We start from the raw sequence: 26,769 nt of genomic DNA on the forward strand, positions 1-26,769 counted from the left end.
CTAATCCTGTTACATGTACTCTGATATTCCCCAAGCCTGATATTATGTTTGTTGAATTCATAATAAAGGCGTGTTCCTTCAGAGTTCATTAGGGAATCATTGCACCCCAACGATAAAACAGATTTGCAAAACTGATATTAGGCAGGTGGAGTTTTGCAACATAATTCATATCATCAAAAATAAATAAAAAACCTTTTAAAAGAAATGTAAAACAACATCAACAAGGGTGCTTGCTCCTGTAGATTTTCTGTTTTTGTGCTGTGGAAGTCCACTAGATGGCGATATTGTTCAACATATAACTCCTGAACATAAATCTGAAACACAGACTGATGTCTCAGCCTGAGGGTCACTGTCCGGAGCTCCTGCAGCACCCAACAACTGCACCACATCAGTCACAGGCTTCATCACTCCACAACTTCTAATAGTTTCTTCTTTTCCACATACGAACACTTCATATTTTAAAACAATGTTGAATCCTAATTATTTGTGACAGAAAGAAAAAACAAAACACAAATGCAGTTTTGCCCTAATGAATGGGCTTTAAGGAATCCATCTAGTCTTTGCTGTGATAGAACATGCATGTATTCATGGCTCTATTCATGCACATTCATTTAATAATTTATCTCTTTAGTAGTCTATTGCCTGACATCAAAGGGAGCTCTCACAGAGAAACTACACACCACTAAAGGAGCCAATATGAGAGATGTTGTCTTCGCATATTCTGCATAATTATAGATTCCTCAAGTAATAACGAGTTCACCAGGAGGGATTTGGTATCAAGTGCAAAATATACATAAAAGATTAACCATCATCAACTAAATGACACTTTAAATTGGCATAAAACATCTCCGCCTGGGGCTAAACACTCAGCTGTAACTGAAGTGTGGACAATTAAAACCACAGCTGACTGATAACAAGGATCGGAAATTGATCTTTGAACTGAGATACTGTAGGTTATTAATGTCATGCTTAAAGGAAACTTTATTATTGTTTAAACCCCTTTATTTTTACATGCTGTTGATTTTTGCTTGAGTTATCCAAACAACTACAATAACTCCAGATAATTTAAAAGTTTGGCAAATCCTTTCAATTGTATAATGTATTTTTATTCAAAGAAAAATCACCTTATTTGTCTGGGTTTAACCTTACAAAATAAAAAAATCGCTCCCGTAAAACTGGTCTGAAAACCTTTCTACTCTGCTGTGCTACAATGTACGATTAAAAATCTAAATAACCGTGCGTCAAATAATTCCACCCCTGTAATGTCTTTGCCTGTACACAATATTACCACATTAACAAACCACCCCTTTCAGCTCCAAACATCAACCCCTAACTATCAAATGCATGCTTTACTTCAAATATAGCTGAAACTGCATTTGTGCTCTAATCAGTTTACAGGACTGATAAAGTGGGTTTATTCCTTTTTTAGCATTAGCATGTTTGTAGCTAATGACTCGGTGAGTTATCTTGACATTTTGTTGTCAGAATGGAAAGGGTCTATCCTCCAGGGCCATGCATGTGCTCAGCAAACATGGTACTTTAGACATCGGGGTGATTATATTCATGAGTCTGATGTAACTCAGCGATATAAACCCAACTTTTGAACCCCACCCAATTTGTTGTCGTGAAAATATTGGGTAAAAATGTTGCCAAAATAACTAAATCGTGAAGCTCATTTGTAAAAAGGCCTGAATGTGTGAAGTCTGTCTGCAGTAAACAAGCAAACAACTTCTGAACTTCCTGTTTTCTGCAAGGAGTTCAGATCCAACAGGTTAACCTTGTAGCTGCTCCATCAACATGACATGGTCTAAATCAGAGGGGGTTAAACATACGGCCCGTGGACCAAAACCAGCCCGCCAGAGGCTGCTAATCCGGCCCTCCGGATTACTTTACAAGTGTACAAATTACAGAAAAGACATGAACTGCAATTTTCACAACTTTTATGTATATTGTAAATGTACATTTTATACATTCAGGATGACTACACCAATGAATGTAAAATAATAAAGTTGTAAAAAGATAGTTCATTAAATGTGAACATTTTCAGAATGTACTTTTGCACTTAAACGAAGGGAACAATTTGGAGTTGTGGTATTTATAGGTTATTAGACTAGGATTGAACTGGTTTGGCCCACTTTGGCTGTTTGTTAGGGGTGGGGGAAATAAACAATACAGCATAGTATCACGATACTTTGCGTGGCAATGTTGTATCGATCACGGATGCTAAGTATAGATATTTTATTATTTAAACTAGTGATATTGCAAATCCAAATGAAAGTTTTTGGTTTGCTTTTTCAATCCACTAGATGGTGCTGAGCTTTTTCTTGTGCGGTCATGGCCATGGGGGAAGTCCGTGGGATTGGCAGGAAGTTAGTCAAAAAACAAAGATGGAGTCAGCGAAAAAAGAAGTCAGAAATGCACCATATCGCAATATATGGTATCGCAATACTAAGCATATTGTGGAATCGCAATACCATCGTATCATGGCTTAAGTATCGCGATAGTATCGTATCGGGGGGACCCTGGTGATTCCCATCCCTACTGTATGTGGCCACTGAACTAAATGAGATTAGACCTCTGCTCTAAAAGAGAGCATAGAAACTGCAGCCATGTTATTGTTCTCATTTCCAACTTTCAAATCCCACAAATGAATGTAAGGGCTTGACAGACAGAACCGTTATGAAAGGAGCTGCAAAATAAAGTTAACAAAGTGCTCAACAGCTGCTCTGTTTCGTCTCAAACGGGCCAAAGTAGTCCTCTCAACAAAGGCACATGGTGGCTTATCAGGAAGCCACTGCTCTTTGGTAGCTCTGCGATGTTTTTGCAGCCTGGATTGGCCCTTTATCTCCCACTAACAATGCCCTGGGTAATGACCAGAGACTGAAGGTAATGACCCCTCTTGTAGGATTGTGTATCTGTGGCATGGCGTGTGTGTGTGTCCCCCCCCCCCTCTGTTTAACCACAGAGAAAGTGTATCGATCAGACACATTGATTGTTAATACATTATCTCTTTGTCCGCCTCCCCTCTCTCCAGGATATCGACTGGGTGCAGACAGAGAAGCATGTGTTCGAGCAGGCGTCCACCAATCCATTCCTAGTAGGCCTCCACTCCTGCTTCCAGACAGAAAGTCGGTAAGAGCATGATGAGGCTGACATCTCAGCTGCAGCTCACAACACCTGACAGGACCTTTCAGAATACTGCTCTCTGATAACACTCTGCTCTTTATTAAATAAGGAAGCTGGTATATTTATTTTCATTTCATGCAATATCACCATTTTAGTTCTTAAGCTGCAAATAAATCAAAAGCTCCACCAACACTATGTGGATATTGTTATACAATATGGACTGGTTCTGGATGTTTTGATAGTTTTCCTAATATATAGTCACATTGTTTATTATTTACATTATCATGATCTCTTAGTTGCCTTCTGCATTGATGTACCCCCAATTTTCACTCGTAAAAAATAATAATGTGCTCTATTTAAGACATATAGACATTTAACATTTTCCCTGATGAAAGTCTCACGAACAAAAGCTAGGCATCATTAAGACTTCCTATTTCCATATTTAATGTTTTTGTTCTTTAGAATAGTGTCTCTTGTGGAGATCTTCTCAGAAACATGTACAAACACAATGTGATCCACTTACAAATGGATGATCCAGCAGTACCATACCACAACATTTCAACTTAGAGTTGAAATCACAATTATATTACATCCCTCTCAGCTATAATGCAAACACCAAAGCTGACGGATAATATAGTCCTGGCCATGTTCATCTAAATGAAACAAAAGTGATGTAGGATCTTAATACACAGAATACAAGAATAATATTGTTTCTAAAAAACATTATTTGACCTCAATGTGACTTTGTGACAGCAGGTACATTCATTGTGTTTCGGTAGAAGGTAGATGAAAAACTGGTAATCATACTAATAAAGCTTTATTTATACATCATGTGCAGCTCAAAGTGTTTTACAAAATGGCACACATCCCAATTAAAAACAAACAACAAGGAATTCCCCAGATCATGCAGCATAGCAACAACATAAAACATTTAAACAGATAATAGACACGTTGAAGCAGAAGGTATGGTAATAAATATAAAATTCAATCAAGTAAATAATTATTCCTGGTGGAAAAATAAGACACAAGACTAAGTGAAGCGATGCAAAGATATAAAACCCTATAAAATAAAAGCAAACGTGTACAATAAAATGTAAACCGATGATAGTAATAAAGCTTTCATAATAACATAAAAGGGTTAAATATTAAAAGCCTAACTTAAAAGGAAATGTTGCTATTAAAACTGTTAAATAAATAATAAAACCCTTTAACACCAGTAAAATAAATAAAACAATTTAAAAGTAGGTAAATAATGAAGACTAAAAGACCATTTAAAAGGAGGGTTTCACCAATAAAAAGCTAATCTAAAAGAAATTGTCTTTAGCTGTCGTTTAATGATGAACTAATGCTAGCCTTTTATGTTCTGTAGCATTCAACAGGAACTTGAAGTCTTGTTACAATTTTGCCGGTAAAATCGTATTTAGATACGAAGCATATTGATTTAAATCACCCATAGAATCTGTTATTTCTGGACTCCTTACAATCTTATCCACAGGACATGACTTAATGTATTTCTTTATTTCTGCCTATTAACACACAACACTTTGAAAGAGCCTCTGTTAAAACAGCAAAGTGACAGATTTTCCCATCATGCTCGGTTTTGCAGGTTATTCCTGGTGATTGAATATGTGAATGGCGGGGACATGATGTTTCATATGCAACGACAAAGGAAGCTTCCGGAAGAACACGCAAGGTGAGCATCCTGTTCATGTACACATGCTTACAGCTTGTCTTCATCGTTTTATCTTTAACAAATGCTGCGCTGGAAAAATTAAAAGACAGGACCAGGTAGAGGGACTGCTGTGAAGCCTCCAGGAATATGCTGTATGATCAGAGGAAGTGTGTGAAGTTATGATTGGATTTGTAGCCAGCTCGCTGTAAAGGAAACACATCTGTATATGTGACAAAATGTTTGGGTTAAAACCTTTAACTTCTTCTAAAGAGGAGAACATCAGCAGGAGAGGACTCTTTAAAGTAGAGACACTACATACTGATATACACCTGAAGATCAGCAGGAGAGGACTCTTTAAAGTAGAGACACTACATACTGATATACACCTGAACATCAGCAGGAGAGGACTCTTTAAAGTAGAGACACTACATACTGATACACCTGAACATCAGCAGGAGAGGACTCTTTAAAGTAGAGACACTACATACTGATATACACCTGAACATCGGGAGAGGACTCTTTAAAGTAGAGACACAACATACTGATATACACCTGAACATCAGCAGGAGAGGACTCTTTAAAGTAGAGACACTACATACTGATATACAGCTGAACATCAGCAGGAGAGGACTCTTTAAAGTATAGACACAACATACTGATATACAGTACACCTGAACATCAGCAGGAGAGGACTCTTTAAAGTAGAGACACAACATATTGATATACACCTGAACATCAGCAGGAGAGGACTCTTTAAAGTAGAGACACTCCATACTGATATACACCTGAACATCAGCAGGAGAGGACTCTTTAAAGTAGAGACACTACATACTGATATACACCTGAACATCAGCAGAAGAGGACTCTTTAAAGTAGACGCTACATACTGATATACAGTACACCTGAACATCAGCAGGAGAGGACTCCTTAAAGTAGAGACACTACATACTGATATACACCTGAACATCAGCCGGAGAGGACTCTTTAAAGTAGACGCTACATACGGATATACACCTGAACATCAGCAGGAGAGGACTCTTTAAAGTAGAGACACTACATACTGATATACACCTGAACATCAGCAGGAGAGGACTCTTTAAAGTAGAGACACTACATACTGATATACACCTGAACATCAGCAGGAGAGGACTCTTTAAAGTATAGACACTACATACTGATATACACCTGAACATCAGCAGGAGAGGACTCTTTAAAGTATAGACACTATATACTGATATACACCTGAACATCAGCAGGAGAGGACTCTTTAAAGTAGAGACTCTACATACTGATATACACCTGAACATCAGCAGGAGAGGACTCTTTAAAGTAGAGACACTCCATACTGATATACACCTGAACATCAGCCGGAGAGGACTCTTTAAAGTAGAGACTCTACATACTGATATACACCTGAACATCAGCAGGAGAGGACTCTTTAAAGTAGAGACACTCCATACTGATATACACCTGAACATCAGCAGGAGAGGACTCTTTAAAGTAGAGACACTCCATACTGATATACACCTGAACATCAGCCGGAGAGGACTCTTTAAAGTAGAGACACTCCATACTGATATACACCTGAACATCAGCAGGAGAGGACTCTTTAAAGTAGAGACACAACATATTGATATACACCTGAACATCAGCAGGAGAGGACTCTTTAAAGTAGAGACACTCCATACTGATATACACCTGAACATCAGCCGGAGAGGACTCTTTAAAGTAGAGACACTCCATACTGATATACACCTGAACATCAGCAGGAGAGGACTCTTTAAAGTAGAGACACTCCATACTGATATACACCTGAACATCAGCAGGAAAGGACTCTTTTAAGTAGAGGCACTCCATACTGATATACACCTGAACATCAGCCGGAGAGGACTCTTTAAAGTAGAGACACTCCATACTGATATACACCTGAACATCAGCAGGAGAGGACTCTTTAAAGTAGAGACACTCCATACTGATATACACCTGAACATCAGCCGGAGAGGACTCTTTAAAGTAGAGACACTCCATACTGATATACACCTGAACATCAGCAGGAGAGGACTCTTTAAAGTAGAGACACTCCATACTGATATACACCTGAACATCAGCAGGAGAGGACTCTTTAAAGTAGAGACACTACATACTGATATACACCTGAACATCAGCAGGAGAGGACTCTTTAAAGTAGAGACACTCCATACTGATATACACCTGAACATCAGCAGGAGAGGACTCTTTAAAGTAGAGACACTACATACTGATATACACCTGAACATCAGCAGGAGAGGACTCTTTAAAGTAGAGACACTACATACTGATATACACCTGAACATCAGCAGAATATTTCGTCTAAAATGTGTTTTTTTTTAAGTGTGTGTGTGTGTGTCGTCTTTTTGCTAGAGCATAAAGCTTCAGTTTCATTAAAGCCTCTTGCGTTTTATGGTGCACTTAGAGTGTGTGCTAGAAGAACCCAGGTCTCAATTGTTCCTGCACCACAAACCTCTGCTCCTCACAGCACCGCAGCAGCTCTACATGCACGTGGCTGCGCTGCCAAAATCCAACTTAACACTTATTTTTCCCCCCTCCGAGAAATATAATGAGCACCCATAATTCATTGTGCCTGCGCACTTGAGGGGCAACTACGGCTCTGATAAATGCTGGATCAAAGGCTGGGTAATTCAGAGAGGCACCGTTGGGCCCCTGTCGGCCCCTGCAATCTGTATTCTGGAGAAGTTGGCTGTACATATGCAAAGCAGCATGTTAATCACTCATAATGATTGTACATATTCATGAGCAGCACACTTAGAGAGAGCCCTGCCGCATTCCCCCGCGCCGTGGGGGAGGCGGGCCGGTGGGCGATGGATGGCGTTGCTGATAGGATACAGCTTCTATCAGTCTGATGTAAGCACCGGAGCCACAGCGTACAATGGAAGCTGTCACAGAGAGAGCGTGGGGGAGCGATGTGGGATTTGTGATGTCAAACATCTCTCCGACAGTCTCTCCCTCACTGTTTGACAATCGTGGAATTACAGCAGGCGGGGGCCCTTCACTGTTAATGAAGGCTTATCTCCCAGAGACAGAAAACACACTACCTACACATGGAGAGGAAACGCTACTGACTCACCAAGAAGCACAACGAGAACATCCAATCAGGGTCAAAACAAGAGGGTTGTGTTTGCTATAAATATATGTTCACCATGAGGGGAATAATCTGCTTATGAAAGCTCTTTACACCTCAAGAAATCACTGATCAATTATAAATGGCCATGCCTGCTGCACGGCTGTTATTATTTAATACTTTACAAGGTTGAGTAATGATTTGGAGGCACAGTGAAAATGTACTTAACATTTCCCCTCGTTAAAGGAGTCTCAAGGGCCCCTGGAAGCTGTAGTCATTAGAAGGTTAACCAGTTGGTCATGAGCATGGTTGGTTCATTCATTTTGTAGCATGTATGTTCTCAGCAGATATCCTGGTGATCTGTCTGATCAGAAGACATCTTCCCATTTTGTCTTGATGATGGCACCACGATTAAAGCTTACAGTGTCCATAATGGAACGGGTCCATCCTCCGGGGGCTATGAATGCACTCTCCAACTTTGGCAGTTTAGACCATATGGTCAATTGAGTTTATACCTGTCTGTCTGGTTTACCACAGAACCAAAAAAACTGAGATAAATGCATCATGAGTTCAGAATTCATGCTTTGTCAAGTCTGTCTGAAGAAGACAAAAATCCTTTTTAAATGTTCTTGTTTTCGGAATGGAGTTTGAATAGATCAGGGCTGAGGTAAAATGGTGCATTAACATCCATCCTTTTAATAGAGCAGAAATGTTGAAGAGATGTTATCATTTACATTTGCGGCTTGGCATTGAATTTGTTTGTTATTGCGTCGCAAAATGTGAATGTAAGGGGCTTGACAGTGAGGATAAGAAAAGGACTACAAAATATAATTCTGCACCTGGAGCGCTACAAGAGCTGTGTTTTTATCAGAGACCTTTATGAGTGCATGCAACACTACATGTGCAGTTACCAAAGGCTATAGATAATCTTTCTTTTCATGTACAAGAGGAGATCTTCATCCTGATGTCTGCCCCCAAGGACAGGTCAGAAACATCGTTATATGCATTTCTCTCTTCACAGATTTTATGCTGCTGAAATCTGTATCGCTCTGAACTTCCTGCATGAAAAGGGTATCATCTACAGAGACCTGAAGCTGGACAACGTTCTCTTGGATCACGAGGGACACATCAAACTCACAGACTACGGCATGTGCAAGGTAAGCATTGATTTTTTCAGTCCACTGTGTGTGTGTGATCAATAATGCAGTAGATCACTATCGACTGTAAGTACTAACAGGGTCTCTGTCATGTTCTCACACATTATATACTTTATTTATTATCACTCCACCCTGTTCCTCATCCTACACCTGCTTCAGGAGGGGATCAGACCAGGCGACACCACCAGTACCTTCTGTGGAACCCCCAACTACATCGCACCTGAGATCCTCAGAGGAGAGGACTACGGTGAGTACCAAACAACAAGAAATATCTTTTATTGGGATCAATGCAAACACTAAATACCAACACAAGTCAATAAACATAGGACTGCTCTTAAAAGCATGAACATTCAGTTGCGGGCCGTAAAAATACACCTCACAGTGGATCATTGCTTTAAATGTAGGTATTATTGGCCCCGGCCGTGGCGCAACTGGCTGGGGCACCTGCACCGTACGCCGGCGACTCTCTCTCCCACTTTCCTGTCACTCTCCACTGTCCTATCCGATTAAAGGCAAAAAGCTCCAAAAAATATCTTTACAATTTTTTTAAAAAGTAGGTATTATTAAAACGCTTCTAGAGAGTTCATAGGTTAAAAAGAAAATTGGAAAAAAAAACATAACCACGACCATTCAAGAGGCCCGTATTATGTTTTGGGGTTCCCTCTCTCCTGTAGTATGTTCTATAGGTTTCTATGCATGTAAATGGTCTGCAAAGGCTAAAATCCCTGTGTTCCCTCCAGAGACAATATCTCTCCCAAACCACCCCCTTCCCCCCAACTGCCTGAAACACCTCCATTGGACTCTGTTTACTTCATTAACAAGTGACATCCCTGTATAACACTGGTACTTCTATTGGCTAGTGCTCCAACACATTGTGTGAAAAGCCAAGGTGCAGGACATGTCTAAACGGTTGAGCTAACCAATCAGAGCAGACTGGGCTCTGGTTTCACACAGATGAAAAAATAAGAGCTTTTTGAACATTAAAGCATGGAGACATGTCCCAGTAGAGACATCTTTCACCATTGACCAAACATGCCTCAGTCGGTAATTAATAACAAGAAGAATGTGTTTATTTGAGTCTTGTTTGCCTTAAGGAATACATTTATGTGTTGTGTGCCCCCCCAGGCTTCAGCGTGGACTGGTGGGCTCTGGGCGTGCTGATGTTCGAGATGATGGCAGGGAGGTCCCCTTTTGATATTATCACCGACAATCCTGACATGAACACAGAGGAGTACCTCTTCCAAGGTGAGTTTAATACACATGTGAGAGACACTCCTGTAGGCACGGGAATACCAGATATTATTTTAGAAAGCCTTTGCTACAGCACTTTTTGTTTTTATTGCACATGAAGTTTATCAATGCTGTCAGGTTTTCTTTTGAAGTTATGAGGCATCACGCTGCCTTGTAAAAGCAACAATACCAAAAAGTAATATTATGTAAAATTCGTAATTCTTTGGGGGGGCAGGAATGTGCTTCTAAAAAATGTGTTGGCACGGAAATGTGGCCAATGGAATAAAAAAACAAGTAAAATGTTGTCCTGATGAAGGAGCTGGCGAACAAATCATAAATCATTTGTAATCATCCTGTGGAGATCATACATTCCTGAACAAATACCATGGCAACCAGTGTTAGACAGGCAATAATAGTCCTGAGGGGGGGTCTTTTTAAAAAAAACAGTTTAATTTGGATTTTAAATGAAAGTTTCCGCAGTTCTAAATCACTAAATACATGTTTTACAAAAGGATATTTTCTTAAGTTATTTATTCAGAAAAGTCATACAGGCAGTATTTAGGTTTGTTCTGTGGCTGTGAGGGGTGTGCGGCCATCTCTTTCAAGGTTGTGGGTTCGATCCAAGCTAGTGCAGTCGACATGTCGATGTATCCTTGGGCAAGATACTGAACCCTGATTTGCTCCCGATGGCCCACGATGTGTGAGTGTGTGTGAGTGTTACTGCAGCTTCCTAGAGCAAGTGGCATTGCTCTGTGTGAATGGGGAATTCACTTCTTTTTTTTTTTTAAGCGTTTGAGGGGGTCGTAAAGACTGGATAAAGAGCTCTATAAGTACAGTCCATTTACCATTCTATATCCCCAGTATTCTATATGTGTTTCATGAGCAGGAGTGTATCCAGCTCCTCACTACAGCATGCATGCTTTGAAGGATTAGTAGTATAGAGGAATATTGGGAAATCAAATATGAGTATTGAGAGCGTCTGGCAGGCTGTTCATTGTGCTGCCATTTAAACAAAAACATGTTAGTTTAACCCTTTGTGATGCATAAAGTGCGGAAAACAGATGCCATGCAAATGAATAACAATCAGCTCTGGGCTGTAAAGGATTTATGTGTGTGTGTGTGTGTGTGTGTGTGTGTGTGTGTGTGTGTGTGTGTGTGTGTGTGTGTGTGTGTGTGTGTGTGTGTGTGTGTGTGTGTGTGTGTGTGTGTGTGTGTGTGTGTGTGTGTGAATCCAGGCTTAGATGGGGCTGTATGCTTCATTAAAATGGAAGAATCTCAAAAATAAAGCTTACGTTATTTCTGTCACATGTTAATTAGCTTTAGTTTGCTGTAGTCTCTCAATCCACTCCCGTTTTATTTCAGTTTGTGGCATTTATTGGCCTTTGAGTAACTTGGAGAACATTTAGTTTTTGTTTCCTATTGAGGTACATTTTATGTCCGTGTTTATCTCTAGTTCGAATATCAAAATGAGCGATATATGTGTTTAATATTCTATTGGCCGATGATATGGTCTCTTAAACCCCATTGGATGAAGATATGGTGGTCGGGCGGAAACACCAAAACAAACTGGTTTCCTTAATGTTTTAAAGAACAATAAGAATAGATGTTACTTTGTGAGCTGAGCAAGAAATGAATATTTGAGAATGAATGCAACGCTATACCGCACATGCTGTAATGCACACCCCCCCACCCATCGTCAGCCATGGAGAACCTGGCAGCACATCATGGCCTCTTTTAAAGATGAGAGTGTGATGATTTAGGGTGTGTGTGTGTCGAACAGTTTGTTTGCTTAATCAAGCAGCCAACGCCATTTCACATTTGAACTGTGATGCAGCAAACTGCAGCACCTGAAACACAGGACCATCTTCCATCAGTCCAACTGCAAAGTCCTTGTTAGAGTAAGGAAGTAAGAACAGTTTTATGAGCATGCTGCTGTTCTCGTAACATTGTTTCATAATTATCCTTTCAACAATAGAATGAGAGGGTTGTAGAAATCTGGTTGCCAGCTTTGATGCGTACTCTAGATTAGGCTAATGCGCAGGGATGGCCAAAGCAGAGGTGGGACCAAGTCACTGTTTGGCAAGTCACAAGTCAGTCACAAGTCAGTCACAAGTCAGTCACAAGTCAGTCACAAGTCTTAGCAGTTAAGTCCCAAGTAAAGACCGAGAAGGGCAAGTCGAGTCCAAGTCCGAGTCACATCAAAGCCAAGTCGAGTCCAGGTCCCGATCTTTTTCAAGTCCTGAACAAGTCATCATGTACTCTTCACTTAATATTGCAATTATTAGACTATCAATCATAATTTTAACATATCAATCTAATCTATAGTCTAATTTTATAAATACAGATTGAAATATGTTCAATGTGCACAGCAGATACAACGTATATGTTGGCAATGAAAATCTTATGTCCCATGCTCCTCCAACAACTCAACATACATGGTGCAAATAAGATAAATAAAATAGTGCAAAAAGAGAGAAGAATATTTACAGTAACAACAATAAAGATTTGAGGATGTGAAATATATACATGTGTGGAATACATTGAGAGTATTTAAACACTTTACACTGTTGAAGAGGAGGTATGGACAGATGCATATATTATGTATAACAGATGTGTATGGCAGATATGTACAATATATAGATATGTGTACTATAAACAGATATGTATGGCAGATGTGTATAATGTATAGATGTGTGTACTATAAACAGATATGTATGGCAGATGTGTATAATATATATATATATATATATATATGTATGTGTGTACTATAAACAGATGTGAGTAGACATTCACAGAGCTCAGGAGTTCAGTAGTCTTATAGCCTGTGGTATAAAACTGTCTCTGAGTCTGGTGGTCTTGGTCCGGATGCTGCGGTACCGTCTGCCAGACATCAGCAGACAGAACAGATTGTTGCTGGGGTGATGGGGGTCCTTTAATATCCTACCAGCCTTCTTCCTACACCGCTGGGTGTAGAGGTCCTCCATGGATGGCAGCTCCGTCCTGGTGATGTGCTGAGCAGTTTTCACCACCCTCTGTAGAGTCTTACGGTTGAGGGCGGTGCAACTGCCATACCAGGCGGTGATGCAGCCAGTCAGGATGCTCTCGATGGTGCACCTGTAGAAGTTGCAGAGTATCCTGGAGTCCATGTTGAACTTCCGCAGCCTGCGGAGGAAGAAGAGCCGCTGTCGAGCCGTCTTGGATATGACCCTGGTGTGATGTGTCCATGTCAGGTCCTCACTGATGTTTACCCCGAGGAACCTGAAGCGGCTGACTCTCTCCACAGGAGTCCCGTCGATGGTGATGGGTGTGTGTGCCTCTCTCTGCCTCTTCCTGTAGTCCACAATCAGCTCCTTTGTTTTGCTGACGTTGAGATGGAGGTTGTTGTCCTGGCACCAAGATGTCAGGGCTCTGACCTCCTCTCTGTACGCCGTCTGGTCCCCGTCTGTGATCAGGCCGATGACGGTCGTGTCGTCAGCAAACTTGATGATGGTGTTGGAGCTGTGTGTGGCCACGCAGTCGTGCGTGACCATAAAGTTAGTAAAGCACCTTGACCAGTGAGGCGTATGAGTTGAGTGGATGTCTGAAAGCAATGCTTGAGCATGCCAGTAACAGTACCTAAACATTTTCCTTTAATTACAATGAGACTTAATATTTCAATAAACAATGTTTAATCTGCATTACAAAAACAGCAGAGAGAGAAAAATAGGGGCAGTTATTTTACGGCTCACATCAGGAAAATGAAGTGAACCATTTTCTTTCTCAGGTGTTGCCTCCATAATTTAAGTGTGTGTGTGTGTGTGTGTGTGTGTGTGTGTGTGTGTGTGTGTGTGTGTGTGTGAGAGAGAGAGAGTAAGAGAAAGAGAGAGAGAACTAACATGTGCCACAGTAATGTGACAATGAGAAGGTTGTTTTTCTCTCAGATGTTGCCTCTGTAAGTGTGTGTGTGTGTGTGTGTGTGTTTGAGTTTGTATGTGTGTGAAAACAATAAGATGTCTGATGAATTTAAGATGAATAGCATTTGTAAAGTCAACTTTGACAACAGTGTGTGCGACATCTGTGAACAACTAGAACATCTGTGCAACAGAAATCAGTACAGTCATACGGGTACAGTCATCGGGAAATGCATTGTTCTCTGGTTGTGCCTCCAAATGTAAGAGAGTGAGGGAGAGAGGGAGGGAGAGAGGGAGGGAGGGAGAGAGAGAGAGAGAGAGAGAGAGAGAACTAACATGTGCCACAGCAATGAGAAGGTTGTTTTTTCATGCAGACTGGACGGACAGCTCTCGACTAGGCTTCCCTTCCGCGGCGCAATTGCATCTTTTCCGTAGGTGAAATCCGGGAAAATTGTGAATATTAATGAGGGGAAAACCGGGGATTATCCAATCACGTTGGTTAAATCCCTGATCCAATCCAAAAGGCCAAACTCCGCCACATGATTCCATCACTCGCGCTTGCCTGCCGGCTCTCGCACTTTACGGTCTTCGGGGCTTCACAAGTTGGTATTGCAGGGAAGGATGTCCATGATCAGTAAATTTAGTTTTTGACTCGAGACATGTCAAGTCATTACAAGTAAAAGAGGCAAAGTCCGAGTCAAGTCTCGAGTTAATAGTATTCAAGTCCAAGTCGAGTCGCAAGCCATGCCGAATTGGATCAAGTCAAGTCTGAAGTCATTAAAATCATGACTCGAGTCCAAGTCATGTGACTCGAGTCCACATGTCTGGGCCAAAGTACACACATCATTTATTCAAGTAAAAGTACAGATACTCATGTTTAAAAATACTCTGGTAAAAGTAGAAGTACTGACTAAACGTCTTTACTGAAGTAAAAGTAAAGAAGTATTGGCTTCGAAATGTACTCAAGTAAAAAGTACCGATAACTGTTTATAGAGTACCTGGTAACTGGACCTTTATATTAATAGCCTCAATGATCTTCCATTTCAAATTGTAATAATGTCATTGTTAGCAAATGAATTGTTCAATGGTGAACAACCATGATTTAGAACACAAGCAAAGAAAAATTGGGGACAGGAACAAAAGCCTAAAGTTCCTGGGTTTTGGGTCGACACAATTCGCATCGCATTCTCCATGAACGGTTTTGTGTGCCGATAATAGCGAACATCTCCCTCATGGACGGCCATGGGTGAGAGAGATGAAGATCTCCGCCGCTCACTGTATTTTCACTAAGTTCATCCCCCTTCTCTGCTTCTTCCGCTTCTACCCTTACGTCCGCCATTATTCTGCAAGCTTCTGGTTCAGAGGGTGATGGGAATAGACTTGAGCCAAGTTCTCATTGGTCCCTCTTCTTTGCAGAAGACCAGGACGATCGTGTTAAAATCCATAGGCACACAATGACTCTAAATAATAATGATCACGCCTCCAAACGCAGATTCAAACTAAAATAACAAGCCTGTTTTGAAAATGTAAGAAGTAAAAGTACAGGTATTTGTGTTCAATATGTAACAGTACTTAAGTATATAATATCCTGCTTTATATTTTGTTAATTTCAATACTGTTTACTTGTCTGACAGTTTGTTTGTTCATAGTCAACTGTACATATATCTTTATTTCTAATGCCAGTTTTTTTTTATTTCTATTTGTTCTTTGAGATGTTTACACTTTAGAACTGTTTATTTATTAGTTGTATTTCTAATTATTTTCTATGCCTTCTATTGTATTATGCTGCTGCAACACAAACATTTCCCAGTTTGGGATTCATAAATAAATTCTTATCTTAAGTAAAAGTAAAAAGTGGTCAGAAAAATAAGAAGTGGAGTAAAGTACTGATACCAGAAAAAGCATTACAACTCCACTATTTCCCTCTGCTAATGCGTACATTTGCATGTATGTGCTGCTACCTTTCTTCAGTGTTGAAACTTCACTCCGTTTTTCTCTGGTTGCAACATCATTGTTACTAACTACAGCCATAAGGTTGGAATGCCTGTTCACTTCAGAGCAAAATGTGTGTCATCATCCGAGAATGCTCTATATTTTCCGATCATTGTTGTGTTGTGTGAGGACACAGCTGTATCTGATGATTATATAAATGAAGGACAAAAGTAATGATGCCTGAATGCAGCACAGAGTTGTGAGTCCTCCCTCATAATATTATCCGGTGTATCGCAGTCTATCTAGTCCTTGCTCAGGTCAAATGTGTCAATGCCATTGATGCTGAAGAGAAGCAGCATGTTTAGCATTCACTCCTGGAATCTGCCTCGGTTATCGTATTTCTGCTCCCTCAAAAGTATCTGTGAGTGCTTCATGTGTCAAATCATAAAGGGAATTATAATTCTGCACAAGGACTCTATGCATCTGCAGAGAATGGTGTCCAACCACACATGTCTCCAAATGATACCTGTGCACATGTTTCTAAAGCTTATAGAGGCTGTGATCAAACCAAGACTCTTCTTTGTTCCAAACCACAAGTTATCTTTGTTGTAATTGTGTATTAGGTTGTGTAATGTACTATTATTTCCTTGAGTTGTGGTTGGTTAACTGGCCAATCCCACAAAGGTTAAGATTTCACATTGTTAATTACAATGTTGGAGCCTTGTGGTAAATCCTTGAAGGTAATGCTCTGTCAGCATTTGTTTTACATTCGCTCTTCTAAAACTTGGCTTTTATCCAATGGCTGTTTAGAAAGCCAGACAGGGCTGTCACCATTAGCTGTTTCAGATGTTAATCAATCAACAAAGTCTGGGAATGTATTTAGTAGTAGTGGGTGGAGGCCTTTCCATGAGGTCTTGTGACATTTGAGTGTTTTTCCCATCGTGTATGGAGGTAAATACAATTCAAAGCAATACTACATGCGAGACTCAAGAAATGATGGGAACATATTCTGAGGTCCACATAGCATTGAGTAGATGTGGAACGTGTGCAGTTGAGAGGATGTCCCCAACATCCCCCTCTAATACAGCCCTGTTCCAAGAGTGCATACTGTATCTGGATCAGCTCGTTTGTACCCCCGTTTTTAGAGATGTGGGTAAGGAGGAAAAGCGATATGGTTGCATTTTCTGACACCTGGTGAGTCTCCTTACACACCAGGGACAGGGCAAAATGCACTTTTTTAAGCAAAAAGTGCATTTTGCTTAATAGGGGACCTTTAATGTCAATCAAACCCTTAAAAATAAACATTTCTATTGGAACAATACCCCTAATTATTACTAACAACGTTACCATAGGTTGATAGTAGCTAGCTTACTACCACAGTCTGCTGACCTGTATGACTGCACGTTCTGTGTGGTAAACGCTCATTATTTCAGCTGCTGTAAGCTGTAACCTTATCTGTTTGAGTCAGGAGGAGTGTATCTATAGACATTTTTCTTTATGGGCCAAGCATTTCTTGAGTCTCGCATGTAGTATTGCTTTGAATTGTATTTACCTCCATACACGATGGGAAAAAAACTCAAATGTCACAAGACCTCTCATGGAAAGGCCTCCACCCACTACACCTCTGAGTAAATACATTCCCAGACTTTGTTGATTGATTGACATCTGAAACAGCTAATGGTGACAGCCCTGTCTGGCTTTCTAAACAGGCATTGGATAAAAGCCAAGTTTTAGAAGAGCGAATGTAAAACAAATGCTGACAGAGCATTACCTTCAAGGATTTACCACAAGGCTCCAACATTGTAATTAACAATGTGAAATCTTAACCTTTGTGGGATTGGCCAGTTAACCAACCACAACTCAAGGAAATAATAGTACATTACACAACCTAACACACAATTACAACAAAGATAACTTTGGTCAGAGTGGTTTGGAACAAAGAAAACCGAGTCTTGGTTTGATCACAGCCTCTATAATCTCTGTCCTACTTGCATTTGTGTTCCTGGAGCCATATGGTAGCCTCACATAGACCCCCCCCTTTACCTCCCTCTCTCACACAGCCACCCACACAGTGCTCTATAACAGAAATTCCTCCATATAGCCTCGTGTGACGCAATATGTCTCTGCTGTGGCTGTCAGGAGCGTAGCGTGGCTCCACGGCTAGCATCTGCCACCGGCACCGTCCTCCTGGCCGTCTCACTGGTGGAGCAGCAGGTTCCTACATGAGTTCCTGCCAACGGAAACCAACCCTTTCCCTATAGGTGCCACCCAGCCATATGCCACCTATGGACCCTTTGCCAGGCCCTGCTCCGGGTACCAGTGCTGCACAGGCCAACCCTATAGCTTTAGACAGACAGACATTTGATTCAGTGGAGAGCCACGCACAAGGTGGCCCTAATATTACGACATGTTCAATTTTAATAAAAGGAATATATTAGAAAAGCCAACATCTTCACTCCAGGTTGACCGAGTAGCTTTTTCCCAGTTAGCTCTCTAAGTATTCATCAGGCTGAAGTAATACAACAGTATTTTGGCTGTCAATAACTGAACTAGTCTAACCATTTTGTACCAATATTTATTCAGCCGTAATGAGCACCATAGAGGTTTAGGAACATGCTCTTCCGTTTTTCCCTGACATGTGAGAGGATTATTATGACATTATACAGAGACCAAGCAGGGTTAAAGCTGGAGGGACACATTGAAATAAACAATGGAACTCTGTGAATTCAGTTTCTTGCATTTATTTCCATTTATTTAAATTTAGCAAATGATTATGACAAAGTTGTTACTTTCTGCTTTCCAGAATAATGGTTGTTTGACTTTAGTTTTGTCATCCTGGAAACTTTTGGCTCTTTAAACAGCATATAATTCATCACCCAATTCTGTGTTACACCTTTATATCCAACTTCATGCCATCTTATTAATACAAAATTGTATTTATGGTCAACAGACCTGATGTTGGAGCTATATTTAGATTTATATTATAGCCAAACATTTATTTTAGTAGTTTCCAGGCTTTTATTTTGAAGGCACGTTTGGGCATTGGGTGATTAAGGGCACCTGGTGTAATTGTATATATTGGGAGACACGTGATGGTGGGAACACAGCACTAGTAGGCACATGTTTTTTTACCAGGGTTATTTGGGCAAGAAAGGAAAGCCACAGTGTTTATTTGTATATGATTTTAGCCGCTACACCTGATTTACACTATTTTAGTGACATTTACATTTTGAAGTTAATGTAATATAAATATTTTTGTATGTTAAGATCAGATTAAAAAAAGATAATGATCATTAATTTCCTTTTGAAGAACATATGATTATATCCATGTTATTTTTTGTGACAATCAGATCACCACATATTCAACAACGCAGGACGAATTAGACCCAAAAACAGGGAAAAAGACCTTATCTAAAGTCATGTTTATTTTCCTCCATGGAGCACATTAGTAATATTTTAATTGCATCTTAACTACAAACAGCAGTTCAAATTCTGGCAGTGATTTAAATCATTATATTTTTTTATTTAAAGACCAAAAACATGCAGAGTTGAGGCACTTCTTTATTTAGCAACAGTCTGCCGATCATCCTCAGGATGCACACACCCCGAACAACCCGGTGCAATAATACTTTGTTGTCCACCTACGTAGAAAAATCACTCATAAATAACAGCAGCAGAAAAACATGAAGCCTATAAAACAAGTGACATGAGATAACAAATGAGACGGAAGAGCAAGCCTGACCCTGTAGCCTGAAAGGCAAAACCTGGGGAAGACAACGATGATATGGCATGTGGCTGGAGACTTGTTTATTCACATTCATGTAAATACTGCACTTTTATAAGTATAAAGAATAGTGGTTTTGTCCCCAGCTGAAGTCTTCTTTGCTAATCCCAAGAGAGATGCTTTTGCAGTTTGTCACCACTGATCTGAGCATACCTTGTCTTATTTACACTATTCTGTCACTGCTCTTATTCTGACACATGGCAGTGATGGAGCGTAAACACACCCACACACTGACAATGTAACCTTGAGCTGTGAATTGAAGCATTACAGTGTGAGGCAGAGCTACACCCTATTTCCATTTTGAGGTGAAAACTATTTTCCACAGAGTTTTTGTTCTGGGTTGTATGACATTGTAAAGCTGTGGGAGTCTCAAGGCTGTGTGTAGACCATCAGAAGTGAGAGGAGAGGAGAACACAGTCCTCTATATCTCCTCCCCTTCCTTTGACTCCCACTCAGCAGACATGGTCACCCACAGGCAGGTTGGACAGTGAATCATCCTCCTCCCTACTCACGATTTTCCTCCTCTCTCCCTCTCTGTCTCTTTTCTTTTACTCCAACAGTAATTCTTGAGAAGCCCATTCGCATCCCAAGGTCTCTGTCAGTGAAAGCAGCCAGCGTGCTTAAGGGCTTTCTAAACAAGGTGAGAGCAGTCCCCTCCAAACGCAACCTGTGTGTGTGTGTGTGTGTGTGTGTGTGTGTGTGTGTGTGTGTGTGTGTGTGTGTGTGTGTGTGTGTGTGTGTGTGTGTGTGTGTGTGTGTGTGTGTGTGTGTGTGTGTGTGTGTGTGTGTGTGTGTGTGTTTAAGTGCTGCTCATTGTGGGATCATGGCCAGTATTTATTTTTTTGTCCTGTGCTACAATAAGGGTGAAATCCTAATAATAACCAGGGTTTGGAAGGTTTACTTAAAAAATGCATTCAGTTTCAATTACCAATCACCTGTAAAAAAAAAAAAAGGGAACTTTTCTTAGTATCAGAAAATGTAAATAATGTAATATGATTACTTATTTTTAATTATCTCAATATCAAATGCAATGCAACACAATAAAAGTGGAAAACATGTTAATATTAGGGTTTAGTGTATACCTGTTAGTATGTCAAATGTAAAACACATTGGGACATACAGTGGAGGAAATAAGTATTCGATCCCCTGCCAATGTAGTTAGTTTACCCACTTACAAAGAAATGAACAGTCTGTCATTTTTATGGTAGGTTTATTTTCACAGTGAGAGACAGAATATCAAAAAGAAATACAGAAATGTACATTAAAAAAAAGATAAAAATTGATTTGTGTTTAATTGTGGGAAATAAGTATTTGATCCCCTTGCAACCAACAAGAATTCTGGCTCCCACGGACCGGTTAAATAAGTCCTCTCGCTTTAAGAAAGTACTCCTGATGTCAACTCGTTACCTGGATAAAAGACACCTGTCCACAGTCAATGAAACAGATTACAACCTCTCCACTGTGGGCCAGACCATAGACATCTTGTGATCATGGTGGAACTAATGTCTAAGGACAAGATTGTAGACCGGCACAAGGCTGGAATAGAAGACAAGACCACCAGCAAGCAGCTTGGTGAAAAAAAGAGACAACTGGTTTGATTATTAGAAAATGGAAGAAGCACAAAATGACCATCAATTGCCCTCGGTCTGGGGCTCCACCATCTAAGATCTCGCCTCTTGGGGTATCAATGATCATGAGAAAGGTGAGGGGTCAGCCAAGAACTACACAGGAGGGACTTGTTAATGATCTGAAGGCAGCTGGGACCACAGTCACCAAGAAAATTGTAATGTATTGGTAACACACTGCGCCGTAATGGATTAAAGTTCTGCAGCACCCCTGCTCCATGTCTGCCATTGATCCTCTGAAGGATTCAGAGAAGGCTTATGTGAAGGTGATGTGGTCAGATGAGACCAAAATCAAGATCTTTGGCATCAACTCCACATGTCGAGTTTGGAGGAAGAGAAATGCTGCCTATGACCCCAAGAACACCATCCCCAGCATCAAGCATGGAGGTGGAAACATGATGCTTTGGGGGTGTTTCTCTGCTAAGGGGACAGGGCGATTCCCCGCATCGAGGGGAGGATGGAGGGGGCCATATACCATAAAATATTGGCTGATAACCTCCTTCCCCTAAGGCATGTTTTGCAAGGGGATCAAATACTTATTTCCCACCATTAAATGCACATTAATTTATATCTTTTTTTTTATGTACATTTCTGTATTTCTTTTTGATATTCTGTCTCTCACTGTGAAAATAAACCTACCATAAAAATGACAGACTGTTCATTTCTTTGTAAGTGTGTAAACTAACTAAATTGGCAGGGGATCAAATACTTGTTTCCTCCACTGTAAGTGCAACATAAATGCTGAATGTTTACCATCACACTGCTGGACTAGGTGACATTTACCCTTTTATAACCCGCTGTTATTTTTACATATGTCCTGCTACCATAAATACTTACTACAGCACTAAATGTATCCTTTTTTAAGTACTTAAGGTTTTTCCAAGTTATTGTTATAGAATTCAGATTTACATTTTTAGTAGCAACCAATGAGCTGTTGTTCTTCAATTGAAATCTGTACAAATAGGTAATATAACACTAGAGTTTTCATTTGACTCATTCCGGTTTCAAGCCTTGTCATACTAATAAATGGAAGACAATGACCTGAAAAAACAAACAAATGTGTTGTACATTTTGTTGTCAGCAACAACGATGATTTGTAGTAACCTGATGAACAAAACACTGGTGTGGCCCTTTAAGAAATCTTATGTGTTTTTAAAATCAGTTTGTTAGCTACTACAGGTTGCGAGTGTGTGACGTCTCAGTGTATCTGTGACGCTAACAGCCCTCACATGCGCTTCCTCTCTGTAAGTCTTCAGCATAATTGTTGTGATGAATAGAGCCAAGCTGAGCAGCAGCAGGGGTCCATATAAACATGATAAAAACATGTGTAGCCAGCATTATTGCTAATTGTCCAAGTTGCCTCATTCTCTTATTAACATCTAATTTGGAACATGGGTAAAGGCTATCTTTTGACCCCCCCCCGGACTTTATTAGTATACACATGAAGTAGAATCACCCTGACAGTAGGCCTACATGCAGATGCTAAATTATGGAGAACGGCCTCTCATTGAAATACAGATGCTCCTGTTTATCTTGCTGACCTGCTGTTTTTGGTCCCTACAGGATCCTAAGGAGCGGCTGGGGTGCCAGGTCCAGACGGGCTACACAGATATCAAGTCACACACATTTTTCCGCAGTATAGACTGGGACCAGGTAAGAGCCGAGTGAGTGAGGAGAGAAAACGGGTCAAGCTATGATTGGATAAACGTTGTTTATTGGAACCCATTTAATATACACTTTGAATATACAAAAAAACATACATTTTCAAAATAGATATAAAGAATAAAGAAATCTATTCTTATATTCTCCACACCTTTCTGATAATATATAGATATCCCTAAGACCTTTTTTATTACAGTTTTGTCAACAAACTGTGACAAATGAATTATTGTTTAAATGCCAAATCCCACTCAGTGACCATCAAGTCAAGTGATACATTGTATGCCCTGGAAGGTAAAACACAAACATATTGCTTCTTCAGAAATAGTCTTAGCTCCTTTACCTGTTCCACTTATGGGCAGCATGTTGACTAATGCTAGCAAACAAACAAAAACACTCTTTGCACAAAGCATGATATAAAGGCCAGACAGCATGCAGACATTTATGGAAATGTAAGCTGACTTTAGTGTTTACATATCATGATAACACTAGCTTTATTTAATGTAAGCTTTACTTTTTAGTTGGCTCTCTGAACCCATGAGATCATAAATCTAGCATGTCATCCTCAGTGGGCCTCTACAGACCACAGCTGTCACGAGTAGTGGAGACAGACCCAAATGCAGGAGAGAGGAAGACTAAACAGAAAGGACTTTAAACGTCTCCTATTCTGCTATATTTGAACAATATATTGTAGGGCGATATCTATACACAACTTGTCTGTGAAGTGTTTTGCTCAAAATACCAAACAGATCCCCCATTGTAGCATGCCTCACCCCCCTCTATTTCAGCCCTGTTCCTGAAGTGCTGATTCTGTGACTGTAGCTTTTGTAGTAACCGTATGATGTTCCAAACCACATCCAGCATTATTTCTGAAACAGTATGGAGCTCAAACGTTTCTCTCTCTCGGTTTACCACACAGACACACCTGGGGAGTGGATTCAGCTTGCGACTGTCGTGGATCCGAGACTTTAACACTCACAACATTAATCAAAAGAAACTAATTAAGACACGGACACAGAAATAGATGAGGTTAAATACTATATTGTTACGTAACAAGCATAATACTGTGAAAACACCACGTTGCTCCAGCAGTCAATCGCGTGGGGTCTCCCATGTTACAGAGGATTCATGTCATTTATATAGGAAGCATCCTGCCTTTAACGCACACACACATTCCAATCCTCAAGCATTAGCCTGCTCAGTGAACATATCAATAGACGTATAGACTTCTGTCTTTTGACCTTGGGAGGCGACAGGTCAATCTTACTGTCCTTTAAGGTCATACATGTCAAAGATGTTTGAAGAATTGCAGAACAGCTTGGAGAAAACTTTGGGAATAATATTTAGAAGTATATAACTTAGATTGCATTAACACGACTGTACGTGGGGGACGATAGGTCGAAACGTGTCATGGGTGCGACATTGCCAGTAGTTCAATGTAAAGCCAGCCCACATTTTCCTTATGACGTCATAACCGAAGCAAATCTGGATCAGCTCGTTTGTACCCCCATTTTTAGAGATGTGGGTAAGGAGGAAAAGAGAGAGGGTTGTATTTTCTGACACTTTGTGAGTCACTACACACCGGGACACATATTTATGTATGAAACACATCAAAAAGTGCATTTCGAATAATAGGGGACTTTTAAAGTGCAGATAGAGTGCAGGTGTACATGAGGACAGGTGGTTTCAGGGCTGATGGATAACTGGTGGAACTAATAACGCCAGGAGAATGACAAACAGATGGGAAAATACACAAAGACATAAAATAAAACAGACATCATTGAAAGAAAATCTTCAAATGAAAACCAAAACAATTAAACTAAAACTACTACACTGCAGGCACCAATCACAGTAGCCTGACAATCCGTTTTTCATGTGGCTTTGAGTGGCACTTGTTGCTTTGCTTTTATTATTTTCTGTGTTAAAAGAACCCTAAGGGAAAAAACACTCTGATTTGAGAGCAGAGAAAAAGCTTTGAAAGTCCTGAAAATAAAAAAATAAGAAAGAATGGGGTTACATTATACAGTATATCTTCACTCATATCAAACATATAAACTGTGAGGTGCAAGGTGTTACATCCTCCACTCAGAACACAGTTCCTCTTCAGTTGGATCAGGCTGCTTGTTGCTTCCTGACAGACAGCTGCTGACGGCTGATCTGGGGTTTGTCACAACTAATGTAACAACAAACAAAGAGTAAACACTGCCCGCCCACATTCAAACGCCAATCAGCTCCGACAACAGGGCACGGCTGTCAGTGCTCATCCCCACTGCCTCTGTCACAGTCAGTATGGAACTACTGTATGAAGAGTGAAATAACACAAAGAACTCCCTCCTATTGTGATCTGAACGTGTGTGTGTGTGTGTGTGTGTGTGTGTGTGTGTGTATATTAAATATTAGATGATATTGTATAGACATTGTGTGTAGACTACTGCTCTGTGTAGTAAAGTGCACTCCCCCCCTCTGCGGAGCAACAAGGCAAATAAAAGTGAATTGTTAATCAAACGTGCATTCACACACATCCACACCACCTGAAGTGTGTGTGTGTGTGTGTGTGTGTGTGTGTGTGTGTGTGTGTGTGTGTGTGTGTGTGTGTGTGTGTGTGTGTGTGTGTGTGTGTTTGGAGGCTGCAGTTGCTGTGGTGCAGTAGCTGTGACGCACAAAACTATTTCAAAGGACATGAAAGCAGGATAAAAGCCGTACAGTAATGATGATCTTTACATGTGATCACCAGCAGGGCTGACGAAAAGGGGAGGAGAGAAATGGAAAATGTGCAGGACTTTGTGATATGATAAAGAGGTAATGGCCAGGGGAATATATACAAAGCCTCAACTTAGAAAGACTTCTTAATAAATGGACAAACTGGCCAAGATTGGTTTGAGAAAAAGTGTCTTGGTGCGTTTCCATCCACATCCTTTTATGCACATTTTCTATTTGCTGGTAAAAAAAATGGTGTACAATTCTTAAGATACCTCCATTGACTGAAACTTAAATCATTTTGCCATCCCAGATCTGATGAAACCTTCCTCATAATAATGTGTGGTGCAGATTCATCCACAGAGGGGGACACTTGTATGACCTATGTCTGATTACATATAGATATTTAACTGAATGGTTGAACGGTTGTTGCTATATTTTGGTCTGACAACTTATACTAGTGTTCACAGCTGTGTCAGGTGTTTGTGCAAGTCTCCTGTTAAAGTCACCAAGCGCTTTGTTGAGATGTAGACAGTGATGGAAGAAGATATTTATTAAGGTAAAAGTAGCAATACTGCAGTGTAAAAATACTCAGGCACAAGTAAAAGTCCTGCATTCAAAATTGTACTGAACAAAAATACAAAAGTATATGCAAAAAAAGAATACTTTAAGTACCAAAAGTACAGAATGGCACAAATAAGCACCAGATACTTTTCATTATTGATGAATTCAACTTCAATGTTGCACTTGAAAAAGTTTATTTGAATTAATTTACAACTGGCTAGCCTAACCTATAATAACTATCATAATGTATTAGTTGATTTATATTTTGTTTTTATCATTTAAATTTGCAAGTAACCAATAACTAGGTTTTTTTTT

At 40.2% G+C, this 26,769-nt stretch overlaps 1 protein-coding gene across 5 annotated transcripts in view; it reads left to right on the forward strand.

The window, feature by feature from the left end:
* Positions 1-26,769, forward strand: part of prkcz (protein kinase C, zeta) — a 136,146-nt gene that overhangs the window by 75,389 nt on the left and 33,988 nt on the right. For all 5 annotated transcript variants that reach the window (XR_010166565.1, XM_063892644.1, XM_063892654.1 and 2 more), the window contains 7 exons: positions 3,035-3,132; positions 4,733-4,819; positions 8,938-9,073; positions 9,233-9,320; positions 10,199-10,318; positions 20,470-20,549; positions 23,098-23,187. Coding sequence is in view for 4 of the 5 variants with exons in the window: in XM_063892644.1 (XP_063748714.1) it covers positions 3,035-3,132; positions 4,733-4,819; positions 8,938-9,073; positions 9,233-9,320; positions 10,199-10,318; positions 20,470-20,549; positions 23,098-23,187 (699 nt within the window). In the remaining variant the exon portion in view is untranslated. The remainder of the gene's footprint in view (positions 1-3,034; positions 3,133-4,732; positions 4,820-8,937; positions 9,074-9,232; positions 9,321-10,198; positions 10,319-20,469; positions 20,550-23,097; positions 23,188-26,769) is intronic.

The sequence above is a fragment of the Eleginops maclovinus genome, chromosome 1 (assembly GCF_036324505.1).
Source record: "Eleginops maclovinus isolate JMC-PN-2008 ecotype Puerto Natales chromosome 1, JC_Emac_rtc_rv5, whole genome shotgun sequence".
NCBI classification, from domain to species: domain Eukaryota; kingdom Metazoa; phylum Chordata; class Actinopteri; order Perciformes; family Eleginopidae; genus Eleginops; species Eleginops maclovinus.